At 36.2% G+C, this 11,637-nt stretch overlaps 1 protein-coding gene across 2 annotated transcripts in view; it reads right to left on the bottom strand.

Moving 5' to 3' along the window:
* The window catches only part of CLUL1 (clusterin like 1), a 31,187-nt gene extending 22,535 nt beyond the window's left edge, over positions 1-8,652 (bottom strand). The window contains exons 1-3 of one of the 2 annotated variants that reach the window (XM_040479266.1): positions 8,553-8,652; positions 7,592-7,710; positions 5,807-5,955 (exon numbers count right to left, since the gene is read on the bottom strand). In XM_040479266.1, the coding sequence (XP_040335200.1) occupies positions 5,807-5,955; positions 7,592-7,697 (255 nt within the window). In that variant the 5' untranslated portion in view covers positions 7,698-7,710; positions 8,553-8,652. The remainder of the gene's footprint in view (positions 1-5,806; positions 5,956-7,591; positions 7,711-8,552) is intronic. The other variant, XM_040479267.1, reaches the window with a different exon arrangement.
* Between the last annotated feature and the right edge of the window lie 2,985 nt (positions 8,653-11,637).

The following is an 11,637-nucleotide window of genomic DNA, read 5'->3' as shown; positions in this document are numbered from 1 at the left end:
CTCTGTCTCTCTCTGTCCCAAAAATAAATAAAACGTTGAAAAAAAAATTAAAAAAAAAAAAGAACAGGGAGGGGGACACAACAAAAGAGACCCATAAATATGGAGAACAAACTGAGGGTTGCTGGAGGGGTTGTGGGAGGCGGGATCGGCTAAATGGGTAAGGGGCACTAAGGAATCTACTCCTGAAATCATTGTTGCACTATATGCTAACTAATTTGGCTGTAAATTAAAAAAAATTAAAAATTAAAAAAAGAAACAAATGTCCTATTTCCATTTCATAACTCTATGTGTACCTTAGCTGATTTTTAAAATATGCGTATTCTGATGTACTTCTTTACTCTTTCTTTGTGCCCCTAGCTGTTAACAGGTCTACCTGAATGCTTTCTGTTTGTTTAACGAAAAGACACTGGTTGATCCTTACTGAAGACTGAAAGTCTCATCCATCTGTTCATTCATTTATTCCTTCTTTCAACAGCTATTTATTGGGTACTTGTGATGGGACAGACATTACACTAGATGCGGGTGAATTAGGATGTGGTCTCTACTCTGGGGGATGACTATAATTTACCTGTTTACTTTTCTGTTCACATGTAGTTCTTGGAAGATGTGGAAAGTGGGCTTTAAGGTTTATAAAGCTGACAGATGTATTTCCGTCATTTATGTTGCCTTTAATTTTTGTATGTTCTTAAACATTGCAAGAAAGGGCAATTCTTGTATATCAAATCGGATCTGCCCAGCCAGTTACACTCTAATTGCAGACATGCCGGTGTTCTGAGGTTGTCTTTCTTCTTGTCTATATTCCGAGTGCTCCCCCTCGTGGTGCCTTGCTGTATGTGGTCAGGTCCCACGCCAGGTGGTAAGGAGCCTGTCCCTGAGAATCTCAGCCCTGCCCCCAGGACCTCCCCCAAGGCCAGCACCCCTGCCTAGACCCCTGGTCTCCTTGCTAGTGTGGACTTCTAAAGACAAGCTCCCTCCAAGCCTGAGACCTAGTTCAGGGGAGTGACTGGATATAATGGACTCCTCCATAAAACAGTCTCAGAGCTAACAGTGACTCCCTTAAGTGAAAACCACACAGTGGAGGCAAAGTTTCTGTACTTAAAACCAATTTAGTATTGATTTTCACCTAATGGAAAAGAAAAAGAAATCACCTTTCCCTGTCATGTTAAGCCCAAAGAACTAGTTGGGCACTGAGAATCTTTTGAGGATTTCCTTATCTCCTTGGGCATTGTAGATCAATTTGGGTTCCTACATCTTCTCAAGAAAGTTACCCCACCATGGCTGGAAACAATACTGCCCACATTTCCTCAGTCAGTACCATTTTTATTTTATTTTATTTTATTTTATTTTATTTTATTTTATTTTTATTTTTTAAATGTTTATTTTGAGAGAGAGAGAGCACGACAGAGCATTAGCAGGGGAGGAGCAGAGAGAGAGGCAGACACAGAATCCGAAGCAGACTCCAGGCTGAGAGCTGTCAGCACAGAGCCTGACCCAGGGCTCGAACTCACAGTGTGAGATCGTGACCTAGACAGAAGTTGGACACTCCACCAACTGAGCCACCCAGGCGTTCCAGTCAGTACCAATTTTAAATGTCTTGTTCATTGTCACCATAAACCGAAATCCCAATATTTCCAATTCCAAACTACACTCACTGTGTACCTTTGTGCAAATGGCTTAACATCTCTGAGCTTTAGTATCTTCCTTAGCAAATAAGAATAGCAATAGGATTTACCTCTTAAGGTTTTGTATTGAGATAAACAAGCAAGGCACATAGTGTGCCTCGATTTCCTTCCACTTCCTTCCGAGAGCACAACAAAAACCAATTATCAAATCACATGTCCCAAGTTTTGGTAGTGTAATGTTGCCATGGAGGAAGATCTCTGGGGAGAAATGCCCTGCCCATTCCTTCTGTTTCCCCCTAAAATGTCCTACCTGCTGACTATTCCTGTAGTTTACAGATTTTCAAAGTCCTATATAAACTTGGTGTGGGGTCAAATCACTTTAAGCCACCCTGGAGTTTCTCACTTTCAGTTAATTTCAGATGCTCTCTGAATATTAATATTATATTAATATAGTAATATAATATTAATTATTAACCATTAATAATTAATTGTTAATCCTTAATATTTGTATTACTATATTAATATTATATTAAATAATATATTGATAATCTCTGAATATTAATATTATATTACTATAATGTTAATTATATATATTATGTAATTATATATTATATTTATATAATATTTATATATATTTATATTTATATATAATATATTTATAAATAAATATATTTATATATATTTATATATAATATATATTATATAATTAATATTATATAAATATAATATGTAATTATATATTATATATTAATATTATATAAATATAATATATAAGTATATAATATATAATTAATATTATATTGGTATGATAATATTCAATATTAATAAGGAGGGGCTGTGAAGGGGTTTGTGATGACCCTAGGTCACCTGAGGATGGGTAGACTGGGGGCACCAACCCCATATTTGCTAAGTCATCATTTGCCTAAAGTATCCTTTATCCTCAGTTTAAATTTAGAGGGGTACCTGCGTGGCTCCGTCAGTTGGGCGTCTGACTTCATCTCAGGTCATGATCCTATGGTTCATAAGTTTGAGCCCCGCATCAGGCTCTGTGTTGACAGCTCAGAGCCTGGATCCTGCTTCGGATTCTGTGTCTCCCTCTCTCTCTGCCCCTCCCCCACTCACACTCTGTCTCTCTCAAAAATGAATACACGTTACAAAAATTTTTTCTTTAAAAATAAAAAAAACATAAAGTAATTTTAGGGAGGGGGACTCAGAGTTAAACTGGTTTTTCTTTTTTTAAATTAAGTTTTTGAGGCTTCAAACCTTAAGAGTATAATTTAATGAATGTTTATATAGTAAGAAGGTTTTTAAGAAAAAAATCCTGTTAGTTCTTGGGATTCCTGAGGGCAAACTGAAACTGACATCTGTTTACTTGACCCACCCCTACCTGAAGCATTCTTTTCTTAGTATTACACCCTTGACTTGTGGGGAGGCCAGAGAAAGGGACAAAAACAGAAAGTCACTGGGTCCCAGAGGCACAGTGCCGACAGCTGATTTTCTCTGGGGTCATTCATAACTGCGCTGGGTTAACACCCTCATGGACATCATGAGCCTCAGTTTCCTTAGCTGTAAAGGGAAAGTAATAGTTTATGCAGATGTTGGAAGGATTACTACACATGATAATGTGTTTTATAAAGGGCCTGCAAATGATATCTAGTGTCATTATTCCCAGGGGCCAGCTCACAAGCCCATCACAGAAGAATCCAGCTCCACAGGCTTTCACATTATCCTTATAAGGAGCTATTTTTGACTTCCTCAAATCTTTTGTTTGCTGTCCAAAGGGAGGAGGGTTTGCAGCTGCTAGTCAAGTGATCTCCTTTCCTTGCTAGGGACCCTGTGCCACAAGGGGTATAGGTGTGGCCGTAACATCAACCAATCTGGTGACAGGTTCACAGATAACTTTGGGGTCAGCCTGTCACACAGACCTGCTCCAGTGGCTCAATGGACACCCAGAGGCCACTGTACTCAGAAATAAAGAATTCCAGCAGCTATCTGCAGTTGGTGGCCTCCAACTTTACATGTTTATAGGTATAGGTGTAGGGAGGAAATATTAAAACTTTTATTTTTAAGTTTTAATTTAAAAACTGATCCCCTATCTCTATCAAAAGTACATAAACATTTTTAAAAAAGGGGGCTTCTGGGTGGCTCAGTCGGTTGAGCGTCCGACTTTGGCTCAGGTCATGATCTCACAGTTTGTGGGTTTGAGCCCCATGTTGGGTTCTGTGCTGATAGCTCAGAGCCTGGAGCCTGCCTCGGATTCTGTGTCTCCCTCTCTCTCTGCAACCTCCTCGCCTGTGCCCAGCTCTCACTGTTTCTATCAATAGTAAATAAACATTTAAAAAAATAATAATTAAAAAAATTGATGGCGGGGAAGGAGAAGTAGGTGGCGGGGTAGGAGAAGTAGGGAGTTGTTTAATGGGTACAGAGTTTCAATTCTGCAAGATGGAAAGAATTCTGGAGCTTGATTGCACAGAATTGTGAAGGTATTCAGCACTATTTACCATACACATAAAAATAATTAAGATGGTAAATTTTATGTTATGTGTATTTTACCACATTTATAAATTTTTAAAAATAAAATTTTAAATTAATTTACTCTCAATGTTAAAATTTAGGATACTTTCCAAATTATTTTGTTACAGTTTTGATTTCCTCTTTGATTTAAGGGTAATGTTGAAAATAATTTTAAAAAATAATTGAATTGTTTTGAATGTTATGTTCATTGTTAATGTTATTAAACTGTGAGCCATGCAATGTTCATAACTTAGAAACATATTAAGCTTAATTCTGTAACATATGAACAATTTTTAACATCTTCTCTGGATATTTGGATATATAGTTGACCTTTAAAAACATGGGTTTGAATTGCATGGGTCCACTTATAGGTGGATTTTTTTCAATAAATACAGGACGGTACTATAAATGTATTGTCTTTTCCTTATGATATTCTTAATATTTTCTTTTCTCTAGCTTTATTGTAGGAGTACAGTACACAATGCATACGACACACAAAATATGAGTTAATCGACTGTTTATACAATTGGTAAGGCTTCTGGTCAACAGTAGGCTATTAGAAATTGTTTTGGGGGAGTCAACAGTTACATGCAGATTTTCGACTGGAGGTCAGCACCCCTTACTCCCACATTGTTCAAAGGTCAACTGTAATGTGTATTTCCCATTGGTAAGATATATAGTTTGAACTGTAACTATTAAGCAAAGGCATTTGAATAAAGAAACTTATTAGGCTGATGTACTATTTTATATACATTGGTGCTCTCTTGTGGTGCTTATGTCAGACCACTGCATGTCACCAACTGCTCGAGAGGACCATGGGGAAGTGGGTCCTCCACATTCCAGGAGCATCCACACTGGTTCCCTCTCTCTTTGTTCCCTTGGAGCCGATTGCAATGAATTGCCGTTTAGAGGGCTCAAGTGAATGACGGTTTTATTATTTTGTTTTAACTAAGCTAGCCCTCACCAAATGGGCAAGAGTCTTCAAAAGATTCTTGATAAAAACCAAACAATACCCGTGAGATTAAACAATATGAATAATTTAAGCTCAGGTAGACAAGACGCAAGCGGCAGAGCTGAAACGTCTTCATTATAAGCTCTTTGTTGGTCACATGACAAAGTAAAACTATGATCTAATCAGACCTGGCCATCAGCTAAAAAGTTTCAAAATATTTTCCAGATTATTTGAAATATGGATTTAACATCCACCCTAGCTAGTAGGATGAACCTCATCCTACATCTATTTTGTGCCTTGATATATTAATGGTAGCAATTCGTGTTTCTAATTTATAAATAAACTAATATGCATACATTTAGGAGTGAACACTAAGAATAATATTAGTAATAGGGATGGGGGCTCAAAAACCTTTGGAGACCACAGATCTAGCCAAAAACTCCATGAACACTTTTGACTCCATATCCGAAGTCAGAATGGACTAAAGATAAAGTATTTTTAAGAAAGTAGCACTTCCCCAACAGAGATGAATCCCTCAAATTCCTGGATTTGGAGTCCTGCACAGGCCCACTCTGCCTTTGAAGTTTTCATCCACTAAGAGCTGCTCTCCAGAAAATCTACTGTTAGGGAAAATAAGTAAGTCATCAACTGCACTAACAGATGCAGTATTTATGGTCTAGCTATATTTAAGAGCAGGTGTTATTTCCAATTACTGTACCTGCTTTTCTTCTTTGCATTTCTTCAGGGTTTTCATTAGATTGGTATGTTCCTCCTCTCTTCTTTCCATCATGATTTTCATCTGCTTCATGCCAATCAAAGCCTTCTTCACTTCTTCGTCTCCATCTATGTCTCCAGCCTCAGGAAAACCTAAAAGAAGCATTGCAGTTTTTTCCTTTTGAGAGCTGATCAAATTGCAGTGTATCAGAATACAATAAGGTCACCAGTTTTCATTATGTCCCTTAAATAGAGACTTAGCTGTTCTTTTGCAGCATCAAGTTCTGGAAGCAGATCACAATGGATTGGCTGTTAGCTGCCCCACGGACACAGCTGCCATGTAGATGATACCTTCTATTCCTTGTGTCTGAGCTCCTAGACAAGTCAGAGTTCATTTAACCTCATTCTTGTCCTTTCACTCAGGGCCTGTTTCCAGTTATCCATTTTTTTTTGTCGTTCACTTAAAACTCAAGTGTGTTTATATTAGAAAAAAATTCAGATTTTCTTCACAGACAATTTATATTAAATGCCAAATGGGAACCTCAAACACAGCGAACAATTGCCCTTTCTTTCAGCTTCAATTACCTTCCCAGGAGGCATTAAAACTAGAAAGTATCTCATATAATACAAGATTCTTTAATAACCTGCTGGACATCTCTTACATACCCTTTTAAAAATTGTATTTACTTTTTTATTTTAGAGAGAGGGAGAGAGGAGCAGAGGGAGACAGGGAGAGACAGAGAGAATACCTTTTTTTTTTGTTTGTTTGTTTATTTGTTTAATTTGAGAGAGAAAGAGCACAAGTAGGGAAAGGGCAGAGAGAGGATCTCAAGCAGGCTCTGTGCTGTCAGCATAGAGCCTGATGCAGGCCTCAATCTCACGAACTCATGAGATCATGACCTAAGCCAAAATCAAGACACTTAACTGACTGAACCAGCCAGGTGCCCAGGCACAGAGAGAGAGAGAGTGAGACAGTGAGAGAGAGAGAGAGAGAGAGAGAGAGAGAGAGAGAGAGAGAGAGAATTCTAAACAGGCTCCGTACTCAGCATGGAGCCCGATGCAAGGTTCAATCCCACAACCCTGGTGTCATGACCTGAGATGAAATCAAGAGTCTGACACTCAATCGACTGAGCCACCCAGACACCTCTTTTCTACATCTTTAATAAGCTTTTGGTGGGTATAAAATTCATTGTCATTCTCTCTTTGCAGTAGTCAGTGTGGCTTCCAAAGGAACTTATTTTTGTTTCTGAGTTTAATCATAGACCTTCCTAAAGCAGCATTTTAACTAATTTATTTTTCTAAGTATTCAGTACCCAAAGCATATATCGTCAAGCAAAGGTCACAAGTTCATGAACATAGACTAACCAGATTCAATGTCACTATAACCCATTCTTTCACTATTTCAGGAATACTGCACAGATAACTTTAATTGTTTAAATTTTTCAAATGCTAGAAAAGAATTTCACTGTTCGTTAAAACCGTGCCGAGAGGACACCAAACATCTGGATGATACCAAGAAATGCAGCCCGAAAGTTGGCAAGTTTTATCTGTGTGATAGCAAACATCTGGATATGTGAACGTTCTCAGATACTCGGCTGGAATTCTCTACTTTTATTCCAGATGTTTGGCATCATGTCTACTTGGTTTAAGTGCTGAGAGAACATCCTACCGTGAAACTGGAGGGCCATAATGAATACGGTTATCTCTCAACCGTAAATCACTTGTATATGCCAGCAACACATGCAAACATGCAAACAGGACACAGAGCAGATAAAGAAACCAAACATACCCTTCAGGTTTCCATGGATACCGGCTTTGTCCTTCCAAGTAGGTGCGCAGTGACATCCTTCCAACCATAGCAGATACACAATAAACACCAAGAGTGATGGCTTCATGTTCCTGCTGTTACTGCAAAGGAAAAATAAACCTGTACCAAATGCCTTCCATTAGGTTACTTTTTGCCAGCATCAATTGAAAACACATGGCGATCTCAAGCAGTTTTCTGTCAATTTTTCTTTATGATTTTAGACAAGTTATGCTAATATGCCTGAGACATAAGGAGACCTGGAATATAAATTAAAAAAAAAAAAAAAAGACAACCCAAGTCCCTATTTTGTTTACATTCTTTATGACAGTTAAATAAGGTCATCATTTGAAGTATTTGAACTTCAAGACATCGAATAGTATGGATCACAGCCCCATAGAATCCATACTTCATTGTATGTTCTTGTCAACAGAAACAGCCTGAAATACAGAATTAGTTAAAATATGTCAGAAGGATATTTTTTTCTTCCAAAATTCTGAGTGCTCAAGTAAGTTTTTACCGTGGGTAGTTTATGACTTATTCTTTCACAAAAGCAAAAATAACCTCACGGATTTTTCTTATATGTCTTATGAAACCCATCAAGATACATGAATAATGTACAATTATTTTTTTTCTTTTCAGATAATGAATGTTCTTCTAAATTTAATTTGATATACTTTTGTTATAAACATTCCAGATAGAAATAAGTTAGATTATTTTAACTCTTCCCAAAGAGATATTTACCTGCTTTATGTATATTTGTTATTTTGGGAAGAAATAATTTCATTATTTAATCAACATCTGGATTGTCTTTTTAATAAAATAACACTGGTACTAGTAGTTACAAAACTATCCCATTTTACATATCTACACCTATCATTTGAACTAACTCTTCTTTCTATTAAGACCTTATTTTACCAAATGAAACTTTTTAATATATATTTACCACTAACTTTGCAGTTTTTCTCCAGTGAGGTTACCACCCGCTTCTTAAAGGGCCTTCAGTTTTCTCTGATTTAATTTTCACCTCTGTCAGGGATTTAGCCTGGTTCTTTTAATTTGATGACACAGTTCTTAATCCTATTAGCCTAATATTTTGAGATTAAGAGTATGGTTTAAAATTTGGTAGGTTTTAGTAAGAAACACTAGAGGGCGGGCTGTGCACATGATCAGGAACAATGACCTTGAGTAACGTTATTATACACAAATATTTTGTAATTGAAGTATAGTTGACATACAATATTCTATTAGTTTCAGATGTACAACATAGTGATTTGACATTTATATACATTATGAAATATCACCATGATAAGTCTAGTTACCATCTGTCATCATACAAAGTAATTGTAATATTATTGACTATATTACCTATGCTATAATAAATGTAAATGTATATAATGCTGCAATAAACATAGGGGTACATATATCTTTTTGAATTAGCGTTTTAATTTTCTTCAGATAAATACCCAGAAGTGTAATTACTGGATCATAGGGTAGTTCTATTTTTAATTTTTTGAAGAACTTTCATACTGTTTTCTACAGTGGCTGAACCGGTTTACATTCCCACCAATAGTGCATGAGGATTCCCTTTTCTCCGCATCCTCACCAACACTTGTTATTTCTTGTTTTTTAGATACTAGCCATTCTGATGGGTGTGAGGTGATACCTCACTGTGGTTTTGATTTGCATTTCCCTGATGATTAGTGATGTTGAACATCTTTTCATGTGTCTGTTGACCATCTGCATGTCTTCTTTGGAAAAATGTTTACTTTCTGCCCATTTAAAAAAATGTTTATTTATTTCTTTTGAGAGAGAGAGAGAGAGTGCACATGAGTGGGGTAGGGGCAAAAAGAGAGGGAGGGAGAGAATCTCAAGGAGGCTCTGCATTGTCAGCACAGAGCCCTGACACAGGGCTTAAACCCACGAACCGTGAGATCGTGACCTGAGTCAAAATCAAGAGTCAAATGCTTAACTGACTGAGCCACTCACGCACCCCTCTCTGTCCATTTTTTAATTAGACTGTTTGTGGGTTTTGTTTTGTTTTTGTTTTTTGTTTTGTTTGGTGTTGAGTTGTAGGAGTGCTTTGCATAGTTTGGATATTAACTCCTTATTGAATATATCATTACAAATATCTTCTCCCATTCAGTGGGTTGCCTTTTAGTTTTGTTGATACTTTCTTTCATTGTGCAAAAGCTTTTTAGTTTGGTATAGTTCTACATGTTTATTTTTGCTTGTTGCCCTTTGCCTGAGGAGACAGATCCAAAAAAATATTGCTAAGACCAATGTCCAAGAGTTTACTACCTATATTTTCTTTTAGGAGTTTTATGGTTTCAGGTCTTAGATTTAGGTCTTTAGTCCATTTTGAGTTTATTTTGTATATGGTTGAAGGAAGTGGTCCAGTTTTACTCTTTTGCATATAGCTGTCTAGTTTTTCCAACACCATTTGTTGAAGAGACTGTTTTTTCTCCATTGCCTATTCTTGCCTTTTTTGTTGTAAATTAGTTGATCATATACATGTGAGTTTATTTCTCACATGAAATATGTGTCTGTTTTTGTTCCAGTACCATACTATTTTTATTACTTTAGCTTCATAGTATAGTTTGATATTAAGGAGTGTGATACTTCCAGCTTTGTTCTTCTTTCTCAAGATTGCTTTGGTTCTTTAGGGTCTTTGTGATTCCATTCAGGATCATTTGTGGTATTATTTATTCTAGTTCTGTGAAAGATGCTATTGGTATTTTGGTAGGAAGCGCATTGAAACTGTAGATTGCTTTGAGTAGTATGGACATTTTAACAATGTTAATTCTTCCAACCCATGAGCACGGTATAGCTTTCCATTTATTTGTGTCATTTTCAATTTCTTTCATCAATGTCTTATAATTTTCAGAGTATAGGTCTTTCATCTCATTGCTTAAATTTATTCCTTTGTATTTGGTTCTTTTTGATGCAGTTGTAAATAAGATTTTTTAAGTTTCATTTTCTGCTAGTTCATTATTAATATATAGAAATGCAACAGATTGTTGTATATTGATTTTGTATCCTGTAACCTTACTGAATTCATTTATTAGTTCTGGTGGTTTTTGGTGGAGTCTTTAGGGTTTTCTAGTATCATATGTTATCTTCAAATAGTGACAGTTTTATTTCTTCCTTACTAATTTGGATGACTTTTATTTCTTTTTCTTGTCTGATTGCTATGGCCAGGACTTCCAGAGTTATGTTCAATAAAAGTGGTAAAAGTGGGCATCCTTGTCTTTTTCTGATCTTAGAGGAAAAACTTTCAGCTTTTCACCATTGAGTATGATGTTAGCTGTGGGTTTGTCATATATGGCCTTTATTATGTTAAGGTATGTTCCCTCTGTACCCACTTTGTTGAGAGTTTTCATCATAAATGGATGTTAAATTTTGCCCAGTGCTTTTCTGCATATATTAAGATGATTATATGATTTTTATCCTTAATTTTGTTAATGTGGTATAATTTGCAGATATTGAACCATCCTTGCATGCCTGGAATAAATCCCACTTGATTGTGATATGTGATCCTTTTAATGCTTTTTTTTCTTTTTAATTTATGATTGAAGTTTAGTTGACATACAGTGCTATATTAGTTTCATGTGCACAACATAGTGATTTAACAGTTCTGAACATTACTCACTATTCCTCACGATCAGTGTAGTCACCATCTGTCCCCATATAACATTATTACAATAGTATTGACTATAATTCCCTATGCTGTACTTTTCATCACCATGACTTATTTATTTTATAACTGGAAATTTGTACCTCTTAATCCCATTCACCTATTCCTCCCATCCCCCCAGCCACCTCCCCTCTGGCAACCACCAGTTTGTTCTCTGCATTTAAGAATCTGGTTTTTTGTTTGATCATTTGTTTTGTTTTTCAGATTCCACATGTAAGTGAAATTATATGCATTTGTCTTTCTCTGTCTGACTTATTTCATTTAGCATAATACCTTCTAGATTCATTCATGTTGTCACAATTGGCAAGATTTAATTCTTTTTTATGGCAGAATA

Source organism: Herpailurus yagouaroundi, unplaced genomic scaffold (assembly GCF_014898765.1).
Source record: "Herpailurus yagouaroundi ecotype Mexico unplaced genomic scaffold, PumYag 142, whole genome shotgun sequence".
Classification (NCBI taxonomy): Eukaryota; Metazoa; Chordata; class Mammalia; order Carnivora; family Felidae; genus Herpailurus; species Herpailurus yagouaroundi.
The sequence above is the reverse complement of the archived record's forward strand: the minus strand, read 5'-3'. Positions and strand labels throughout refer to the sequence as shown.